Genomic DNA, 23,139 nt, shown 5'->3' with positions numbered 1-23,139 from the left:
AAAAAGGAAGAGTATAGTTTATAGCAATTTTCACATGAACACATAATTAATAATGATGTTTCCTCAAAGTTAGCTGAAACAACTTTTTTACTGCTTCAATATACTACTGAAATTTAAAAACTAATATAACATATTAGTTTTAAATTAGTAAATATTTTTGCAATTAAAATATTTTTAAAACTATGTGAGGACATGACTTTAATTTCTTTTCTAAATAAACAACAACAAATCACATGGTACCATTAAAAAAATGCCTCAGGTTTTTATATACTGAATCCCTTTTCATGCAATAAATTCTTAAATATAATTTTTTAAAAATCTACTCTGTTCCACAGATTTACTTACTAATTACTAAAATAAAAATGTTTTAATCTTTACAACTTTTATAGCATATTTTAATAAATGATGGAGTAAATAAATATCCCTTCATTATATTAGTTTTTCTGAATTTTCTCGGGTTTTTTCCATAGGAAGATTGGGATGATTTTGTAAAATATCAAAAAGATCTGCTGAGGCCAGGCATGGTGGTACATGCCTGTAATCCTAGCAACTTGGGAGGCTGGGGCAAGAGAATCACAAGTTTGAAGCAAGTCTCAGCAACTTGATGAGGCACTAAGCAACTTTGTGAGACCCTATGTCAAAATAAGACATAAAAAGACTGTCAATGTTGCTTAGTGGGTTCAATTCCAAGTACCANAAAAATTTTTTTTTTTTTTTTTTTTTTTTTTTTTTTGGTGTGTGTGGGGGGTGGGGTTCTGGAGTTTGAACTCAGGATCATGGGACCATTAAGCCACATCCTCTATTTTGTATTTTATTTAGAGACAAGGTCTCACTGAATTATTTAGCACCTTACTTTAATTATTTAGCACCTCACTTTTGCTGAGGCAGACTTTGAACTCTCGATCCTCCCACCTCAGCCTCCCGAGCCATTGCGATTGCAGGGGTGGGCCAGTGCACCCAGTTTATTCTGTTCTTTGACTGGGCTTCTCCTCATGGCAAAATCCTCCTTTCAATGTCAAATTCAATACCAAATATATGAAGCTTTTCTCAATCTGTATCCCATTTTCTAATACCACAGTACTAACTGCTCTCTTGACTGATCCAACAGCTGTTAGTTTGTCCCAGCCATACAGCACACAGGAACTTTGATAGCCAAGTGTCTACATGTCTGTTTCTTGGGCTTCATTGTGGTTGTCTTATACCAGGGGCCCTGAGTCAATCATCTTTTGATAGTTGCATGAAGCACATTGCCTTAAAATAAGCACTGTAGTGCTCAAGTCTGTAAGAAAAGGCCAACAAGTGAAGAAAATAATCAAACCATTTATCTTTTTCTGATATTACCATGTTTCCTCAAGACAAAAATCAACTTCTTTTTTTGCATTTTAGAATTGTACTATTCTTCTTAGCCTCAGTGAATATAACTGAGGTAGCATAGGATGCTAGAAAGTAGGGAGGATTTGGAATCAGAACCTAGGTTTAGTCTACACTAGCTCTATGAATTGAGCATGTCAGATAACTTATATGAGACTCAGTTTCCTCCACTGTAAAACAGGAATACCTTCCTAATGGGTTTTTGTGAAGATTATTGAAATTATACATATAAGAAGGTGAAAAACATTTATAATGAGTAAGATCTATTAATATCATAATGAAAATGCATCTATTTTCACTCTGGTTATTTTATATGAATACAAAGACAGTTTTTAATAAAATATTTCTATTTCAGAGATTTGACAAATCATTTTAGAAGAGTAAATCTCATGTAAATTTATGTATATATTGAAATTTCTATTTGTTTTTCAAAATGATACTTGCATCTAAGATCATCTAGGTTTTCTAACTTTTATAATATCCTGGGACGAGGTACAAAATCTCATCTTCCTCTCTTTGTTTCTAGCTAACCTACTCTAAGAGCACTATTGGGTTTCCACTGCTTAGAGTGCATGTGTGACAGGGATAATGTTTTTAATATAAATTTTTTTTTCTTTCTCCCAATTCCTTTTTTCTATTTCCTCTCTCTTTTTCCAGCAGGTATTGATTGTGTACTTAGTGATTCAGAATAGCACATGGCAGGATGGAAAAGACAAAGTGCACAAGCATGTCTGGCTGTTTAATTCCTAAGTGTAGGGGCAGAAGTAGTGAAGAGAGTGGAACTACTCTTCCAAACTAAAAAGAGATTTTTCTGAGCTGGGGAAGGGGAGATGAGGTGAAAAGAAAGAGAAGTCCATAGGTCGCAAAGTAATGCCCCTGCTTCCCAAGGAGTGCTGCTAGGAGGGGTGGCATGACCCCATAAAAACTGGCCCTGTGGGGTGTCTGGAAGCTTTTAAGGAAGCTAGTCATCTATATAATGGGATAATACCCACATCACCAAGCAAAGCAATTTTGAGAAACATAAGGAATAACTCATACAAATGGGTGATCCTAACTAGATACTCAGTAAGTGTTGTATTCCCACCAACCCACATTGACATTTTAGTCCTGTCCACTACACCAATTCCATTCCTGGATCATTTTCATGCTCTATTATTTCCCACATTCTCATTCTTGGACTGCAGAATGATCCTGGAGAAAAAAGCAAAACCATGCAGAACAGATCCCAGCTAGGGCCTTCATGGTAGCTGCTGACTCTTGCTCCTCCTCTTCTCTGTCCTCCTACTACTCCTCCCTTCCCAAGCCCCCCTCTTCTTCCCCTACTTTTGTAAACTTTACTTTGTTGCTAACTGAAAGTCCGGGTATCTAGCCCTTATGCCTTCTCTGCTTATACTACACAGAGATTCATTCCTTTCCACCAGCATAGCAAAGCAGAGCCTGGAAAGTGACACAGTAACAACCCCTTTGCCCAGGCAACTGCCTGGCAAGATTATGCTGGGTTAGGGTAGCAATAGGGCCTTCCAGACAAAACACAATGTCCTTCCATGGTGGAAGAGTCCTTTGGTTATGAGGTACTATTAAAGATTGTTTCCTTTGAAGAAAAGCTCTCCTCTCGGGCCTCAGGGCCAAGGAATTAAAATGTTCCTTTGATTTCCTGTGCCTGGGTAGTAACTGTCTCAAAGAGTAATAATAGCCATGACAGCACATGGCCTCAGAACATGTGGACCAGAGAAGGATAGGCAGATAATTGAGTTATTCTCAGACATGTAATTTATGATACTCTGTAGCATCTGTAAGTCCCAGATGCATCCTCCTGGCCTTCCTTCCACCACCAAGTACACAGGACACTGAGGAATTCCTAACAAGACTTTGCTGTGTGCTCAGATGCACAGAACCAGGTCTGGGTTTCCTTTTGAGCTGAGCATACGCATCAGAGGACACTCAGTGCTCTTCATAGCTGCTCCAGAAGTGGATAAGTTCTCTTGGTTGGTTCAAGTTTCTACACTCAAACAAGTGTGGCAGTCCTTCATGGTGGTATATTTGATAGTGCCTTATAGTTACATAAATAAATTGGGGTTTCCCATGCTTTCTTCAGCAGTTTTTCAAGGGCATCTATTGTGATATTATCCTTGGGAAATGTTATTATTTTTTTGTTTTCTAGCAAACTATAAGAGTCCTTAGAGAATTGGAAATGGTATAGTAAGTTTTGATTATAGGAAAATCAATGTGAGAGCCAGCAGGCTTGGATATGGGAAGGTCGACACAGGTAGAATGCTATATTGAAGTCTTGATTTGTAGGTGGTGAGGGATGTGTGGGGAGCCTAGCCTTAACCTTCTTTATTTTGGCCTTTAATAGCAATGGTTAGGCCATAATTATGACTGTGGGTCTCTTCAAAGAGCATAGCTGCTCAGGAATTGATCCAATCTATGTCTTGGTTTATCCTATTTTAACCTTGAGGATGTGGTTTACTTTATGTTACACTATCCTCTTTTTCTCTATTCTTTACAGATTCATGAAAGTGGCAGGAAGCACGGTGGATGCAGTTACCTGGCAACAGTAGGTATTCATCATTTTTGCTCTTACTTACTATCACCTGTGTGAAATGAAAGATAATTAGTTGCAACCGAGTTCATAGCTGATGTTTAATAAACTTTTATCTTTTGAGAAAAAAATGAAATTAATTCCAAAACTGTTCTAGTACTATAATTTTGTTTTCAAAACACACATACACACAAAAAAAATACTGACATATTTTGGGGAGCTTGGCTATTTTATGTACACTCTTAATCTGCTGTGAGTGAGAGGTAATGGAGATCTAAACGTGCTACTGTTTCCCCCGTGGACTTTTCTTTTGGGAATAAATGTACTTGTTTAAGAGAGAAAAATAGTTTTAATTGTTCATTATATCATGTGAAAATAAAAACACTTCATTACATTAACAGCTGTGGTGTTAATTAGTGCTAAGTGATTCACTAATATGAAGTAGGTTAAAATAAAAAGAAGAATATAATGAGATTGCAGCAGCTTCAAGAGAGGAGATTAAACCCCGCATTACAGGAAGAAGCCAGTGGTAACAAGACTGCCTATCCCAAGGGTACCTGACTTGTAAGGATAGTTGTCTGATATATAAATTTAAACATTCTTTAAATCTCTGTTACTTGTGACAGGATGTCCAGTATTGTCCTACAGTGTCTCACCAATTTCATACTGGAATCCTGCTCCTCTCTATTGAGAAATCTATCTGGCAACATCTCAGTCGTCTCTGACATGATTTGGTGCTCACAGCTCAGACATTTATGCTTCCATTCTGCTGGCACTGACTATGTCCATCTTTCTCCACTACTCTAAATCTTCCTGCCCTCTTGTCTGTCCTTTGTTTTAAGTGGGTCGAACTGTCCATTGAGGATTCATGACTGGTGTGAAAGAAAGAAAAGTAGATGAAATCTTTGTTAAATATTACCAAAAGGATTTGGGGTTTATTGGTAACTTCAGTCATAATGGGAAATATTTGTATCTATATTTATACTTTTAGTCTATATTTATACTTTCAGTTTATCTAAAGAACAAATTCCAAATGTTTTCAGAAATTCTTAGCCTTCTTCAATTTGTTTTTGTGAGTCATGGATTAAGTCTAAAGATCTTGTCATTCCCTTGCTCAAAAACCCCACAGTGTCTTCCTTGCTTTGCACTTAGACCAAAAGCTAAATTCTCTACTCTGGCATTTTGTGTTTGGTCTCTGTTGCTTTCTGATCTCATTTGTGCCATTCTGTCCTTATTTATTCTGACCCAACACACTAGTGGCTTTTCAGTCCTATGACAGTTCCTATGCATGTCTACCTCAGGATCTTTGTGTATGCTCTTCCTTCCACCTGAGATTTTCTTCTCCCTCTGTGTGGCTGGCTTTTCCTCTGAAGTCTCATTTTATATGTCATCTCCTCAGAGACTCCTTCCCAACAATCCTAACCCAAAATAGGTCCCCATGTAATTCTTTTTTTTTCCACATTACATAATAACTTACATTTTTTTCTCATAACTTGTTTTTCTCTTTCACTAGAGTTGTACTTTTTCAGTTCACCAAATGCCTATTCAGGAAATTCTTTATAAGGGATTTACTATGTAGAAAAATAACAATGACAATATACAATAAATGTGTCAGGAACTGTTGTAGAACTTTATATGCCTTACCATATTTAATCCTCACAACAGTCAAGTAAAAGGGAGACACTTTTTTTACCTCCATTTTCCTGTAGCAGAGGAAATTGTAGAAAATCCAAGGGTAATGAAGGAAGTGGCAGATTTTGAACTTGATGCCATGTCTGTGTCACTCCAAAGGTTCTTTCTTTTGTTGCTTTAACAAGACAATGCCTCTTACTGAAACCCTGCTCAGCATCCTCACCAAAGCTATCTGGATAATGTAGCATAAAGGCTGAAACTTAAAGAATTTACAAGATTTGTAGGGAGAGATCAGAGTAAGAAAATTATTGACTAGAAATGTATGGCTTCAATTACCATGGCTGACAGGAAGGGATCAGAGAAAGCTTTCTTCTCTGTTCAAGCACTCCCCCTGGCACAAATGGAATGAAGCAAGCATAGTATATGTATATTTTTTAATAATGGAGAAATACGTTTTTAAAATACACTTCATTTATTACTACTAAAAATAATTAACCTTGTGTCAAGATAAATATCACATATTTGCAACTATGCCAAAAATACCCTCCAAACAGGCAGAAAGTTGTATTTCTTTTAGCTTCAGATCAGCCCTTATTTGGGGACAAATTATACCTGGAATGTACCATTATCCCTCTCAACCATATTTTTCAGTCTAGATTTGGAAATCATGGAAGAATCACAGGAAATTCTAACTAGGAATTAGAAAGCTCAGCAAGAATTAGTGAGATAAAGTTCTTCTTTCCCATATTTTTATTGGTGCATTATAATCATACATAATAGTGGAATTCATTATTATCTATTTGTATATGCACACAATATAAAATGTAACTAGTCAATATCATTCCCCAGTATTTCCCCTTCTTCACCTTCCTTTCTCCTCCTGGTCCTCTTCTTTTGGTTTCTTTTCAAATTTTGGGAGATCTTCATTCCCACCTTTCTTTTCCTTTACACATATGAGAAAAAAACATATGCCCCTCATATCCTGAGTTTGGCATTTTTACGTGACTAATGCTCTTAAGTTCCATCCATTATTCTGCAAATGATATAATTTCATTCTTTTTATGGCTGAATAAAATTCCATTGTGTATATATGCCACATTTTCTTTATCCATTCTTCCATTGGCAGACACCTAGGCTAAACAATTGTAAGTTTGTCTATTATGAATTGTGCTAATAAAGATGGGCATGGAAAAAACAATAAAGCTGGGCATGCATATGTCACTATGGTATGATGACTAATTCTTTAGGATAAATATTGAGGAGTGGTATAGCTAGAGATTACATTTGTGGTCTTTTGAGGAGCCCCCATACTAATTTCCATAGTGGTTATATTTGTACACTCCCACCAACAATGTAGAAATGTTCCTTTTTCTCCACATCCTCTCCAGTTTTTATTATTGTCTGTATTCTTGATGGCTGCCAATCTAACTGCAGTGAGGTGAAATCTCAGCACAGTTTTGATCTGCATTTCCCTAATTGCTAAAGATGTTGAACATTTTTTCAACTATTGATTGGCCATTTGTATTTCTTTTTTTGAAAAGTGACTCTTCAGTTTATTTTCCCATTTATTAACCAGACCATTTGTTCTTCTGTTAGTTTTTTATTTCTTTTTTTATTAGTTACACATGACAGTACAATTATCTTGACAATTCATACATTTGAATCAAATGGGGTATAATTTCTCATTTTTCTGATTGTACAGGTTGCAGAATCACATTGGTCATACAGTCACCTATATACATACAGCCATAATAATGTCTATTTTATTCTGCTGCCCTCCCCTCCCATCACATCTCTCTACCCAATCCAATGTGACACACTTCTTTTTTTTTCTCCTCACAACATCATACATGTATTCTGTATAATGATGAGGGTCTCCTTCCATCTTCAATGTAATTCCCCTTCTCCCACCTTTTCCCTCCCACCTCTCTTCCCTATTTAGTGGTAATCTTCTTCTCATGATCTTCCTCCCTATCCCATTTTGAGTCACCCCCCTTATATCAGAGAAGACATCCGGCATTTGTTTTTTAGGGATTGGCTAACTTCACTTAGCATAATCTGCTCTAATGCCATCCATTTCCCTGCAAATGCCATGATCTTGTTTTTTTTTAGTGCTGAGTAATATTCCACTATGTATAAATGCCACATTTTTTTATCCATTCATTTATTGAAGGGCATCTTGGTATCGCGATACCAGATTTTTAACTATACTACAGAGCAATAGTAACAAAAACAGCATGGTACTGGCACCAAAACAGGCTGGTAGACCAATGGTACAGAATAGAGGAAACAGACCAATCCACAAAATTACAACTACCTTATATTAGACAAAGGTGCTAAAAGTATGCAATGGAGAAAGGAGAGCATCTTCAACAAATGGTGCTGGGAGAACTGGAAATCCATATGCAACAAAATGAAATTGAATCCCTTTCTCTCACCATGCACAAAAGTTAACTCAAAATGGATCAAGGAACTAGGAATGGAACCAGAGACTCTGCATCTAATAGAAGAAAAAGTTGGCCCTAATCTCCATCATGTGGGGGCAGGCCCCAAATTCCTTAATAAGACACCTATAGCACAAGAGTTAAAACCAAGAATCAACAAATGGGATGAATTCAAACTAAAAAGTTTTTCTCAGCAAGAGAAATAATATGTGAGGTGAATAGGGAGCCTACATCCTGGGAACAAATTTTTACCCCTCACATATCAGATAGAGCTCTAATCTCCAGAGTATACAAAGAACTCAAAAAGTTAAACAACAAAAAATAAATAACCCAATCAACAAATGGACCAAGGACCTGAACAGACACTTCTCAGAGGAGGATATACAATCAATCAACAAATACATGAAAAAAATGCTCACCATCTCTAGCAATCAGAGAAATGCAAATTAAAACTACTCTAAGATACCATCTCACTCCAATAATAATGGCAGCACAAACAACAATAAGTGCTAGCAAGGATGGGGAGCAGGGGAGGTACACTCATACATTGATGGTAGGACTGCAAATTGGTGCAGCCAATTTGGAAAGCAGTATGGAGATTCCTTGGAAAGCTGGAAATGGAACCACCATTTGACCCAGCTATTCCCCTTCTCGGACTATACCCAAAAGACCTAAAAAGAGCATAATACAGGGACACAGCCACATCAATGTTTATAGCAGCACAATTCACAATAGCTAGACTGTGGAACCAACCTAGATGTCCTTCAGTAGTTTTTTTATTTCTTTATATATTCTGTCAGAAGAGTAGCTAGCAAAGATTTTCTCCCATTCTGTAGGTTCTCTTTTCACATTCTTGTTTATTTTGTTATGCAGAGGCTATTTAATTTTATGCCATTCTTTTTTAAAGATTTTTTTTAAAATATGGACACAATATATTTATTTATTTTGTTTGTTTATTATGTGGTGCTGAGGATCGAACCCAGTGCCTCACATATGTGAGGAAAGTGCTCTGCCGCTGAGCTATATCCCCAGGCCCTAATTTTATGCTATTCTATTTATTAACTCTTTGCATTATTTCCTGAGCTTTAGGAGTCCAATTTAGGAAGTTATTGCCTGTGCCTATATGTTGCTGACCCTACTTTTTTTCTTTTCTAAGGAGTTGCAAAGTTTCGGATCTAATTCCTAGATCTTTGATTCGATTTTAGTTGCCCTTTGTGCACAGTGAGAGAGATGTATTCTCATTCTTCTGTATATGGATTACCAGTATTCCAGCAACATTTTTTGACCCTATTGTATAATTTGAAGTTTCTGTTGTACAATTTGAAGTTAGATATTGTGATGCCCCCAGCATTGCTTTTTGGCTTAGAATTGCTTTCTTTGGCTATTCTGGGTCTTTTATTCTTTCAAATGAATCTTAGGACTGTTTTTTTCTAGTATTGTGAAGAATGTCATTGATATTTTGATGGGGATTACCTTGAATTTGTACATTGCTTTTGGTAGTATGATCATTTTAACAATATTCATTCTGCCTATCCATGCACATGGGAGGTCTTTCTGTCTTCTAAGTTCTTATTCAATTTCTATCTTCAGCATTCATTGTTTTCATTGAGAGTATTGTAAATGGGATTGTTTTCCTAATTTCTTTCTCAGCAGATTCATTATCAGGGTATAGAAAAGCTATTAATTTTTGTGTGTTGATTTTGTAACCTGCTACTTTTCTGAATTTATATATTAGCTTGAGTGGTCTTTGGTGAAGTTTTTTGGATCTTCTGGTTATTGGAGCATACCATTTGCAAACAGTGAAAATTTGACTTCATCCTTTCCTGTTTTGGCCTATGCTGCCTTCTGATCTCACCTAGTACTATTCTGCCCTTATTCATTCTGTTGCAACACAGGGGCGTTTTCACTCCTGTGACTAAAGGCAAATGTTTCCTTCTCTTGCCTAATTGCTCTGGCTAGAATTTCTAGTACTATATTCAATGGCAATGGTGAGAGTGGACATCCATGTCTTGTTCCTGATTTTAAAGGAAATTTTTTCAGTTCTCTCCCATTAACTATATTAGCTTTGGTTTGTTGTATGTAGCTTTTGTGATATTAAGGTAAATTACTACTATCTCTAGTTTCTTCAGTGTTTTTATGATGAATGCATGCTCAATTTTGTCAAAAGCTTTCTCTACATCAATTAAGCTATGTGATTTTTTTTCTTGAACTCTGTATGCGGTGAACTACATTTATTAATTTGCATTAAACTATACTTGCATCTCAGAAACGAAACCAACTATCTTCTTAATATATTGTCTAGTACAGTTTTCTAACATTTTTCTTAAGAACTGTTGCATGTACCTTCATTTGGGATATTTACCTGTTGTTTTCTTTTGTTGATGTGTCCTTAACTGGTTTTAGCTTTAGGGCAATACTGGATTCACAGAATGAATTTGAAAGTGTTCTACCCCTTTCTATTTCATGGGATAATTTGAGAAGCATTGGCATTCGTTCTTCTATAAAGGTCTGGTAGAATTCAGCTGAGAATCCATCTGATCTTGGGATTTTCTTTGTTGGAAGCCTTTTTGTTACTGTTTCTTTCTGATTACTTGTTATTAATCTGTTTAGATGTTTTATATCCTCTAGATTCTATTTATCCAGGTCATAAATGTATAGAAATGTATTCATTTCTTCTATGTTTTCTAGTTTATTTTGAGTATAAGTTTTTAAATGATCCTCTGGATTTCTGTGATGCCTGTGGTGCTTTTTCCTTTTTCATCAGTATAATGAAATTCTAATTATTAGTATAAGGGAGTATCTTATATCAGAATCACCTTCCTATAGATAACAATGATAAAATCTACACACACATTTACAAAGACAAACAAACACTGGAGAGTGATCTCAAAGAGATGGAAACTAAAAGAAGTTATTCTATGACTTTTCCACTATGGGTCCTTAACAATTTATGGATCATAAAGTACCTAGAACTCACAGATTATACAAGGTTGTATTGACTAGAGGTGTCAGAAGGAGAGAGAAGCTGGAACTTCAGGGTGAAAAATCCCAGACTGAAGGAACTACAGAAGAATGATACTAAACACGCACATAAACTTCCTCAAATCTTTGTCTGCTGCCTGATCTCCCTCCATATTTGTGGAGAATCCAAGGAGTTTGTTGGAAGGCAACAACTGGAAGCCTGAAAAAGTTGAGTAGAGGTTTCAGCTGGTGTCACATTAGAGATAGAGATTGGAATTTAGACCTCACAAATTTGGAAGAAACTAACAAATTTCTTGTTCTTTCCAGTGAGACTAAAAGAGTTACAACTAGGAGTAAAGTCTATGTCCCAAGACTAAGGACTTTCCCTAAGACTAAAGTATAACAAACAAAACAGACTTGCCCAAAATGTAAATTGATGTCTCCACAAGAACAAGATGATTAGTCATTCTTCGATCTCCTACTAGGTCCAGAATCAATGCTCCTCTGTCTCTGCATATGTGTTCCAGTACACAATTTAAAAATATTACTACACATATAATAAAACAGAGAAATAGGACCCATGGCCAAGAGAATAAGTAACTAATAGAAATGCTGAAGTGACCCAGATGTTAGAATTAGCTGATAAAGATCAGAATTAAGGGGCAAATGTTCACATTGGTGATTACATAGGGAAATATTGGCAGTGAAGTGAAAACTATATAAACATTAGTGACCACTATTCTATTGTCTAGTTTTTTCAGAACAACTTTTCTAGCTTCTACATGAGAATATGCATTATTTGCCTCCCTGTGACTGACTTAAGTTGCTTAACATATTGTCCTCCAGACTCATGTATGCTGCTACAGATGACATGATTTCATTGTTTTTATGGCTGAATAAAATTCCACCAGAAAAAAATTATTTAAAATGAATATGAAATAGAGATGTTTTTGATAAACAAAAGCTAAAAGCAATACTAAAGTTCTTCAGACAGAAAGGCAGTAAGTAACACCAGAAGGAAATTTGGATTTCTAAAAATAACAAAGAATATTGGAAATGGTAAATTTGTGGTTAAATATACAAGTCTATTTTTCTCTGACTTTATTTAAGAAACAAAAAAAACTCTAATACAAAAGTATAAGTTGTATTATTGGTTTTACAACAAATATAATAATATATGGCAAGAAAACCACAAAAGTTGGGAAAGGGAAAAGTCAATTAATGGACTCATACCATTCCAAGGATTTTGGGGGTTTTAGTTTTGTTTTTGTTTTTTTTTACAGGAAATAGTATAATATTTACTTTAAGAAGATTACAAGAAGGTGAAAATTGAATTCCTAGAAGAATCACTGTAAAAGTATTCAAAAAAATTATAGCTAAAAATCCATATTGGAATTCTAATGGAACACTGAGGAATAGTGAGTTAACCTCAAAAACAGCAAAAATGGAGTAACAAAGGAGCAAAAAATAACTGGAAAAAAATTAAAATACATTAATGGGAAAAAAATAGATATCAAAGAGCAGAATGGTAGACCTAATCAGAATCAATAATTACATTAAGTAATTATATTATTTTTAATAATATTAAGTATAATCATTCTAAATAGTATAATAAAAGACAAAGATTATCAGATTGGATGCTATGGAAAACCCAAATGTGTCTACCAGAAACACATTTTAAATGTAAATACGCAGATAAATTGAATAGAAAATGATGCTAGTGATATCCATACATGCAGTAATAATAAAAAGTGAAACTATATTAATATTAGACAAAACATACATCAAAAAAAGAGTGTTTTCAAAGGAAAAGAGTATTCATAGTGTTAAAAGGTCAGTTTATCAGAAACACGTAATAATCATAAATGTATTACCTGTGACAGCAGAATAATGGTCTCCCGCAAGATGTCTGTATGCTAATCTGTAGAACCTAAGTATGTTACACTGCACAGCAAAGGGAATTACGATTACTAATCAACTGACTTAAATTATGGAGCTGATGCTATATTACCTGGATGGATCCAGCATAAACACAAGAATGGAAAAGGGAACAGAAAAGAGGATGCGTAGGGAGACTTAACTATGAAAAAGGAGAGTATAACAATGCCATCCATGTAAGAGGCACTTGACCTACCACCTCTGGATTTGAAGACAGGGGAAGGGGGCTGTGAGTCAAGCAATGTATGTAACTTTGGAAGCTAGAAAGGCAAGGAATGGATTCTTCCTTAGCACTTCCAGAAGGAAAATAGCTCTCCCAAGCTCACTGAGACCCAAACTGATGTCTAACCTAGAACAATACATTTATAAAGTCGGATGTTTTAAGCCACTGTGGTAGTTTGTTTGAAACAGTAATAGAAAATTAATATGGTATTTAATAACAGAGATTAAAAAAAAAAAAACCTAACAACTAAAGAGGGAAAAGAGTCAGATTCCCTTTCATATTTGGGGATATACTTTTAGTAATAGGAAAACTAGATTAAAATAAAAATAGAAAACAGAGAGTCAATTTGAACAGCACTGTTAATCAGCTTGAATTAACAGACATTTGTAGAATATGATCGAACATATTCTTTTCAAGTGTACATGGAATATTCAACAAGATAAACCATATGCCTGCTGTTAAACAAGTCTCAGTAAATGCAAAAGATTGAAAACATACAGTATATTTTTTGATGACAAGGAAGTTACATGTTAATAATTTAAAAATCTGTAAAACATGTAAATGGGGGCTGGGGTTGTGGCTCAGTGGCAGAGCACTCACCTAGCACATGTGAGGCCCTAGGTTCGATCCTCAGCACCACATAAAAAAACAAATAAATAAAAATAAAGGTTAAAAAAAACTAGTTTCCCTTAAAAAAAAAAACATGTAAATGTTGAGAAAATGACATTTAAAAAAATGTTCTATAGGCCAAGGATGAAATAAGAGAATGTAGAAAATATCTTGAAATTATTATGGATATACATTATGTTAGAATTGATATGTAGCAAAAGCAGAATCTAAAGAAAAATTTACATCTAATATGGTTATAGTAGAAAAGAAGAAACATTCTAGTTTCTATCTCAATAAGCTAGAGAAAGAACAAACTAAATCCAAACTAAGCAGAGTAAAGGATTGCTTTGAGTTTTTCCAAAAAAAAGATTGGGGAAAAGCCTAAATTGTTAAAAGAATAATCTTACCAGTTATAAAACAAAATGTTGCTGTTAAATATTTGAGAAAAACATAAATGGGAAAATGTTTTTGTTAAGTGATTAAAGTAAAATTTAAAATAAATCATATTTCAACAACATTAAAATTAAAATTTAAAATAAATAATATCTCAACAACATAAAAAATGAACATAAATATAAACCCAAAGAAAAGGCAACAATAGGTTAATAATATTAATCCCAAGATTTCAAGGATATGCAGATTCTTTTTTCTCATTTTTACTTCTCTGTAGTTTCCAAATTTTTAGTAATAAGCATATAAAGCATTTTTGTTATAATAAAAAAAAATCATTAGTGCCAAGCTCCATTCTTTACACCCTTAATTCCCTCATTCCACAAGCAACTTTCACAGTTTTGGCCACTTCTGCCATTGGTTCACATATTTCTAAATAACAATCTGAGGCAACTACTTCTTGATTTTTTTTCCAATTCAAATAACTATTCATTTCTCGCCAAAAGATGAGAATTTAGCTCTCGTAGCTCTCTAGGTCCTCATGCACCCCAATGTTCTTACTCACCTGCCCTTGTCCTCCAGTATCTTATATCTTAATTATTGGTTAGCTCAGAATTCAGTGTTTACATGTGTATTACCATGTAAATTTGAGTCACAGCAGAGACTTGTGGTGTCCAATGGTTACATTTTCTTTCTTTCACAACTTTTTGTTTCCCTTGGAGTTAATAATTCTTTTTTTTTTTTCTATTTCTTAGTGTCCTTTAATTTATACCTAACTTTACAAAGTGGTAAATCTCCTTTCTAGATGCAGACACCTTGTGTAACCATCAGTTTTATCTCCTTGGAGATCCCCTTCTGGAGCCATCCTCCTTCTGTTTCCATCTGGACCAGCTGATTTCTGTGCTTCCTGAACAGCTGTTGTCCTGGGATCCCCCTTCACCAGTGTCCTGGGGATTCTTTTCTACTTTCTTATTTATTGGATTCATGCCCTTCTTTGAGGTTCACTCTCTCATTGTGGTAGAGTGTTTCTCCCAGGAACATCCTGAGAGAAGATAAATGGGAGGTAAACATGTTGAGACTTTGTATTACAGTTTGATTTATATTTGGATGCGTATAGATTTCCCTCGGATTTTGACACCTGTGCTCCATTTTATTCTAGCTTTCCTTGTAACTATTGAAAAATCCAGTGCCTTTTAAAATCTCCAATCCTTTTTGCCCTTCTTTTTTCTCTCGACACGTTTAAGATATTCCTATCCTGTGATTCTTTGCGCCTCTCTTTTTATTCTGTCCATTAGGTATGTGGTAGACCCTCTTAGTCTGAAATTCGTGACCATCAATTTAGGAAAAAATTTCATCCCAATTTTTTCTTTGATGTTCTTCATTCCATTTTCTTGTGCTGTTTCTGGAACTGCTAGTAGACAAATATTAGTATTTCTCAAACAGTACTCTAATTTTTACGTATTTTCTCTCATTTATTATTGTTCTGTTTTCTGATAAATCTCCTTAATGACCTAAATTGTCTGTTAAAATCTACATTTCTGTTATTACCAAAAACTCTTTTTCATTACAAAGAGCAACCTTTTTTGTTACTCCTTTCCTTGTTTCTGGAATGCAGTACCTTCTGTTTCCTCTCTAAGGATATCAATTTTGTTTCTTTTCCTTCTTTTCTTTTTTCCTTCACTCAGCCCTTTTGTTTTTCCAGTAGTTTTTAAATAGTCCTTTCATTACTGTTTCTCTATGTGCTTCCCTCCTCTCCCCATTTATTTTTCTAAGTCTCTAGCTTTCAAACTAAAGCTTTTTACCCAAATGTTTAATGACGTTTGAGTTTCAATTCTTATTTAAAAGAGAGGCATAACAAGCTGATTGGGTGATTTCTTTCATGGACATTTATTCTCAACTAATATATGGGATGATCTGGTTGGATCATTGGGAACCCCCTAACTGGCTGTATCTTCTCCTTTGAGCAATTCAGTTGTTCTAGAGAAGAACTCTCTGTCCTCTCAACTTAGAAGTATAAATCTGCTAGCATCCTCACATTAGAGGGAAGGGGTTGTTTTCTCATTGTATAGAATTCCCTAGCTTTCAATATAATTGTCCTCCACCTCCCCTGTGCTTGGTGGCCTGACTGCAGCTCAACTTGTAGTACTTTGCTTTACTGGGGAAAAAAATTATTGTAGTATTTTATAAGGCAGTTTTCTAATTATTTAGGGCAATGGTTCATCAACTCTTTTGAATTAGAACTCTGTTCACTCTTCAAAAATGTTGAGGACCTCAAATCCCTTTTTTTGTATATCACATTTACAGATAATTAGTGTATTAAAATTAAAACAATTTTTAAATTATTTATTTAATTAAAAATAAACCCATTATATTTTAACACAAAAATTTTCATAAAAAGTTAACTATATTTTCCAAAAACAAAAATAAGTGAGAAGAGTGGTGGGTTTTTTTTTTTTTTTTTTTGTATTATTACAAATCTGTTAATATCTGACTTAACTGAAGTCATATGGATTCCCATATAATGTTCTGTATTTTGTAGAAATATATTGCTTGGTTTAAGAATATGAAGAAAATTTGGCCTCATAGAGAGATGTAGCTGGAAAAGGGAGGAGTATTTGAATGTCCTTTTCCAGATTATTTTATCCTTTCTTCCCAGATACTACAACAAAATTCAACAAATGATAGTTCCTTAAAAGTTATTTACACTGTGAATGACCTTCCCATACTCTGATGTATTAAACTTCATTGGTCTTATACTTCAAACAAATCTTTTACCCATGCATGATACTGTAACATAATTTAATCATTTGGAAAATATTGCTTCACTGAGTTATGAGTTATATAGATCCTTAACACCACCACTGACCTAACTGCAAGTCTTTATACTTTGGAAAGCTGACAAACTCATGGTGGCAAATACAAATCTACTCAAATTTTAATTTTAACTTAGCTCCAACAACCAGCAACAAATTCCGTCAAATATTTTCCTTGATATGACAAGCTCACTTAGTTCATTTTTGAAAAAAATGTCATCAAAATACTCAGTAAAAGTAACTTTAATTTTTCTTTCAAGTAAAAATTTTGTTCCATTAAAAAAATAACTATTTTTATTTCCACTTCAATCATAGAAGTTTTAATCTTTGTTTTGGACCAGGGTATGGGTATTTTGTATTACATGGAATATTTCTAAAATATGTATTCAAGGGTTGTAATTTAACAAGCCTAATTTTTATTACTTTATCAGGTACATGCTTAAGTGAAGCTTACAATTTTTGTTTTATCACAAACATGTGACAGTGACCAACAGTGCAGTTTGATGCTCCTGACCTGATTTGTGCTAAGGTACCAGCAGTTTTACCCATTGTTGCATTAGACCATCAGTTAAAATATCAGCAGTTTTTCCAGTGCAAATAATGAGAGTCAATTTATGCTTTATTCATTTCATTATCATTTGTATTTATTTTCAAGCAATCATATAATGATCTTCATTGATGATAAGTTGCTGCTGATACTGGATAAATACAAGAAAAAAGCTATGTCTATACATATATGCATTTCTGAGGCAAAAGTACTTTTAATAATGTGATATTAATGTTTTTCTTCATATTTCCAGCAAAATCTTTAATTTAACAAGTTACTGTATTATTGGGGAGTGCTTCTGGTATGATTTCCTTTACTGACCTTTCATCCAGTGGACACTCAGCAATGTCCACTGCCTGGCTTTATTAATCTCTCAGTTAACCACTCTACTTTTTCAACCAATGTAGTTCAATAACATATCTCTAAGATGCTTCCTAAACTTTTAATTTCAAAATAATTTTAAATCAAAACAAGATAACAAGGTGTTATTATTTCTCTGTAGACACATAAAAAAACATTAGGTTTCACAATAACTTGTTGGATAATTATGAGGTTACAAATGTTATATCAGGTATAATAGAAAATAGCTTGTAAGAACAGAATGGGAAATATTGAAAACAAACTGATCTTTGAAAATATACATATGTGTACCCCCAAACCATGCCTCAGAAAAGTCTAGGAAGAATATACTAACACACCTTCCATTAACTGTCAGAGTATTGACATTTTCATGTCATATAGACTCTGAAAAATGCCAATCTACATTTCTGAAATAATCAGAGTAAAAAATGCAAATAATGACTTTGTGTTGTTATGAAAAATAATTTTGATCTTAAAGACAGCTGAAGGGGTGTTGGGAACCCCCACATATTCTTGACCATACCCTAAGAACTGATGATGTAGAGTGAGGATGGGAATCAGAGGGTCTAATTGTTCTCAGTTTTCCTGTTTCAGTCCATTTATCTCCTCCTTCTCAAAGGCACCTGGTATTTTCAGCTGCTGGGACTTCCTGGGGTTCTGCAGCCTGATTTGAGGTTCCCTTCACCACAGGTATAGAATTCAGTGTTCTCTTGTCACTTCTGTTTATAGTCTCACCATTGTACTTGCTATTTTTTTCTTGTACTTACCTTGTGAGTTAACACCTTTATATTTTATTTTTCTAATCTGTTACTGTTTTTGTGGGATTTAGGGAAGGAGCTTTAGTAAATGCCTATACTTAAACTACCATGTTTAACCTGATATCCAGCTGTTTCCCCCGTCTAGATTTACTTTTAATAAGATGAATTTAAAATTGAAATTCCAAAAAATATGAAATTCATTTTTAATACTAATCAGGTTAAACGCAAGTGTTCCCAATGCCTACGTCCCACCAGAGACCATAATAATAATAATTTTTAAAATCTCTGATTGTTTCAGTATTCTTATGAAGTTTGTTGGGTAATTCTGAGGGTTGGTGAGGATTGAGAATTACCACTTCCCTGGAGTTTCCTGATTGAGCACAATAATCCTGGGGTGCTGATGTGGTTTCCAGACCAGCTGCATCAGCATCACTTGGGAGCTTTGTAGAAATGCAGGTTTTCAGGTCCCCTCCCAGACCAGTGAGTCAGAAACTTTGGAAATGGGACCCAGCAGCCTGTTTTTAACAAGACTTGCAGGTGATTCTCATGTGCTTGAGTGCTTGAGAACCACTGCCATAGCAGATGTCTGCCTGTATCTGATTTCAAGAATACATCCATGATTCTAAGAATTCTAAGATTCTAAGAGTATATCCATCACCATATTTTTTAGCATAAAACTTGCTTCAGTACCTTCTTTTCTGACATGTGGATAGGGGAAAAGATGAAAGAAAAATTGTCCTGGGAATTGGCCTTTAGAAAATTCTTTCACCTTGTTGTCAAAACCATAACTTCAAGCCACTGACTTTTCAATAAGTTTTTCTCTTATATAAATCTCAGCACTTTTTTCCTCTTTGGTCTCACTTCACGCTTGTATACATCATTCTTTACTTCTGCTGTTGCAGAAAAACAAAATATGGTGGCTATACTACAGCTGGAAGCTTAAAGAGATCAATTTTATAAGTTAGATTTTTAAGCTACATTTAAATGCATAAAATGAACATTTTAAAAAGTAACTGCAAGAGCAACTATGAATTTGCCCATAATAAAAGTAAATGTGAATAAAATGACTCTGAGAATACATCTATTGGAAATTCATGAACATTTCCAGAGGTAATGGGACATTAGAATGACTTCTTATGCAGAGATTCTGCAGAAAAGGGAAGGCTGAAGAATCTATCACATAAATAACAATTTTAAAGCAAAAATGCTAACAAAATGTAGACCTTATATAGAAAAAAAGTTAGAAAAAAGGTTCGACAAAGTTATTCACAGGACTGTTAAAAGCTGCTTAAAACTATTTTGGAAGCAAAGAATCAAGAAGCCTATAAGGCTGTATTGTACATCAGGGTTTGGTAGAAAGAACAAAGCCTTTGAAATCAAACCGGCCTGGATCAAATCCCTCTCACCCTTAGTAGATGTGTGGCCTTGAAATTCTTCAGAGCTCAGTTTTCTCATTTATAATGTGGGATCAATGCCTTCCTCACAAAACTACTGTGAAGACTAAATGAGGGAATAATATGAAAAGCACTTGCTCTTGGCTCAGTTCACACAATATACTAGTCCTCACAAAATGTGAGTTCCTTCTGTCTTTCTATGGTCCCTTATAATCTCTCTGTGTTTATGAAAGTAATCTCACTGTGGAATGTATAGATGTTCAGCATATATTCTATTTCTGAGCATTTTTATAGCACTCTACAGAAGCCTCACAAATTTTGTCTGTAGCCCTTTCAGCCTAAGGAGGAAACTGAGTGATTCTCTGTGATGACTCTGTTATGTTTTATCAATTCATGCAAATAGTTTCTTGAATCCCTACTATGTATAAGCACTGTGCTAGATGTTATGGATAGACAAGGGAACAAGTAAGAGATAATATGCTTTTTCCTGGGGAGCTTAGTGGGCTTCTAGAGAGCAAGGAGTTTATCCCTCTAGTGACCACTTCTACAAGCAATTTCTTTCTTCTGGAAGAGAGGGTAGAAAGAGAGAGGTGTTACTGATCATGCAAATAAGGACCACAATAGAAAGAGTATTCTTCTGGGTCCCCAAGACAGCTATTCCTAGACAAATACCTGCTACAGAGGACTTAAAAAGGAGAGGATAAGGAGGAAAGGGAGCCATTAATGGCATATGGAGCTTAGCTGAAAAGAGAGAGAGAGAGAGATGCAGGGGAGAAAAAGAAAAAGAAAAAACCCAGGAAAATAAAAAAGGGAGAGAAAGGAGAGACAGTTTTCTAAAAGGATATTAAAGTATTAAAGAGCTATTTGTTTTAATAAAGGGAAGATTATACACATACACTCCTATATGTGTGTAGTTTATAGAATCTTTATGTATGATCCAGAACATGGCTTTTGCCATATAACAGACTTGAATTCAAGTCCTAAGCACCAACTGCCTGTGTAAACTTAGCCAAGTTGCTTGACACCTCATTCAGCCTCCGTGCCTTTGTAAATTTGCTATTATTAATACCAGTGGCCTAGGTACTGGTTCTCCTTATCATTGGCACAAAGGGTTCTTATAGCTTTCCTGCCAGCTTAATTTTGGAAGGCAATGGAGTCAGTCTTCATTGTTGCTCCCTTTACCTCAGTCATCTCCAAAGAAGCTATCTCAGGTATCTGCTGTTGATATGGGTGAAAAAAGCTGAGCTCTTCTCATTTTTAAAGTGGTTATACATACATAAAACTCCAAAGAAAACTCAATCTGGAATTACCTCCAAGTTCCCTGTAACAAAACTTTAAACCACATTGTTAAGGGAGTAAATATTGAACTTTGTGCCCTCTTCAAATTCCCTTGGACCCTAAGTTCTAGATAGAAAAATGGAATATCATGACCCAAAATTATAACAGGTCTCCTATGGTGACTCCTTCAGTGAGTGAACAGTGTCCAACATTAACCAATCCACATCCTCTCAATCCTTTTACCTTTTTCTCCAGATTCTTGCCTTCTACTTCATGCAGATGTTCAGATAGCCAAAAGAGAAAGATCCTACCTCATAAGCTAGTTGATCTTATTTTTTTTTTCTGGTTCATCAAGTAGCATAGTATCCTTAGGAAATTGTAATTATCCTTATAGAAGCCCCTGCCCAAGAGAACAGTATTTCATGGAGAACTAAATATTGGCCAGCAAGTATTCACAGACATAGGCTAAACAAGGTTGTATCTTCATGTAGATTATTTGAAGATGAAGAGTAAGTGAGCAGGGCCATCAGGCTATGTGAATGTCTAAAACTACAAAAGAGAGTTTGAGCAAGCTCCACCATTGTCCACAGGTATCTCCTGTCTAAAGAGAGAGATTTGAGAAATACTAGTCTCAGGCATTGCACATAGCTAATAACACTTGCCATTCTTTAAGGCTTTCCAAGCACATTATACACATTTTAATAGGGGCATCTTTTGAATGTATGGATATAAAAATGACTACTTCAGGAGAATTACTAGGTTTGAAATCCCCATCATCTCCCCTTATATCTCTGTGCCAGGTCCTAATTGTCCTTGTCTCTATAACCATGGAGCCCAGGTGAGAGATGCTGAGAGGTTCAATTTATCTGTCCTGAAACTTCATGGAAAATTAAGAGATACCAGTTTAGACTTAGAAATTACTAACTCTTTCTTTGTTCTTCTGTTAAACAAGTTTTGCACTTGTCTGGAGTCAGACTGTCTCGTTTTGAATCCTCTAACACTTGGACAAGTCATTTAACTTCACTGAATCTCAGCTTTCACATCTATGAAAGATATTCATTCACTCAAATAGTATTGATGGAGCATCTACACTGGGTCAGGCACTGTTTCAAGTGCTCAGAATATGTCCATAAACAAAATAGAAGAATCCCTGCCCTGAAAGGTTTGGGAGTGGGTAGGTAAAAAGACAATAAACAGTAAATATGATAAATAAATTATTAGTATATTAGAAGACCAAAGTCAGAATACAGGAAGTGCTTAAGGGAGGAAAATAGAATGCAGTATTAATAGATTAATCTTTTAGATGATAAGGTGTGAGCCACGGTATAAGAGAAGTAAGTATGTTCCAGGCAGATGGGGCACCTAGATCAAAGGCTGTAAGATGGTAGAGGGTCTTGGGTGTCATAATACTTTCCACACCCAGGGTTGTTGAAGGGATAAATGAGATGGTGAATATTTAGCATGACACTTGTGATTATGAATGTTTCATAAGTGTTAGTTATGATGCTTATCATTATTATGGAAGTCATATTTCTAAATGTCAATTAGTTGTAGAATCTTTAAAAATTATACACATAGCAAACTCATGCAATGTTGCCTTTTTGAAGTTGCTCTCTGCTTCTATGTGTATTATTGACTTTTAAACAGAATATCTTGAGATTGAAAAATATATTTACTATATCTATTAATATCTATATTATATCTCTATCTATCTATCTATCTGTATATATTTTCTTCCTTGGCAAAAAATATACAAAGAACTGTTTTATATTAAGAATTTTTATGCTGCTAGATGGAAGCTGTGACTCATGTTCCTAGGTCTTTGGTTGCTTTTATCAAGCTCTCACTGGATTTTTTTTTTTTTTTTTTTTTTTTTTTT

General features: G+C 34.8%; 1 protein-coding gene and 1 long non-coding RNA gene across 2 annotated transcripts in view; one reads left to right on the top strand and one right to left on the bottom strand.

The window, feature by feature from the left end:
- Positions 1 to 23,139, top strand: part of Hpse2 (heparanase 2 (inactive)) — a 660,291-nt gene that overhangs the window by 434,915 nt on the left and 202,237 nt on the right. Inside the window, exon 6 of the mRNA XM_015494621.2 lies at positions 3,881 to 3,928. Within this exon, the coding sequence (XP_015350107.1) occupies positions 3,881 to 3,928 (48 nt within the window). The remainder of the gene's footprint in view (positions 1 to 3,880; positions 3,929 to 23,139) is intronic.
- LOC125617970 overlaps positions 6,515 to 23,139 on the bottom strand; it is a 16,941-nt gene continuing 316 nt past the window's right edge. The window contains exons 2-3 of the long non-coding RNA XR_007349106.1: positions 8,039 to 8,045; positions 6,515 to 6,658 (exon numbers count right to left, since the gene is read on the bottom strand). This is a non-coding gene — a long non-coding RNA (uncharacterized LOC125617970). The remainder of the gene's footprint in view (positions 6,659 to 8,038; positions 8,046 to 23,139) is intronic.

The sequence above is a fragment of the Marmota marmota genome, unplaced genomic scaffold, assembly GCF_001458135.2.
Source record: "Marmota marmota marmota unplaced genomic scaffold, marMar, whole genome shotgun sequence".
Taxonomy (NCBI): Eukaryota; Metazoa; Chordata; class Mammalia; order Rodentia; family Sciuridae; genus Marmota; species Marmota marmota.
Note: the sequence above shows the minus strand (reverse complement) of the source record. Positions and strands in the feature narration are given on the sequence as shown.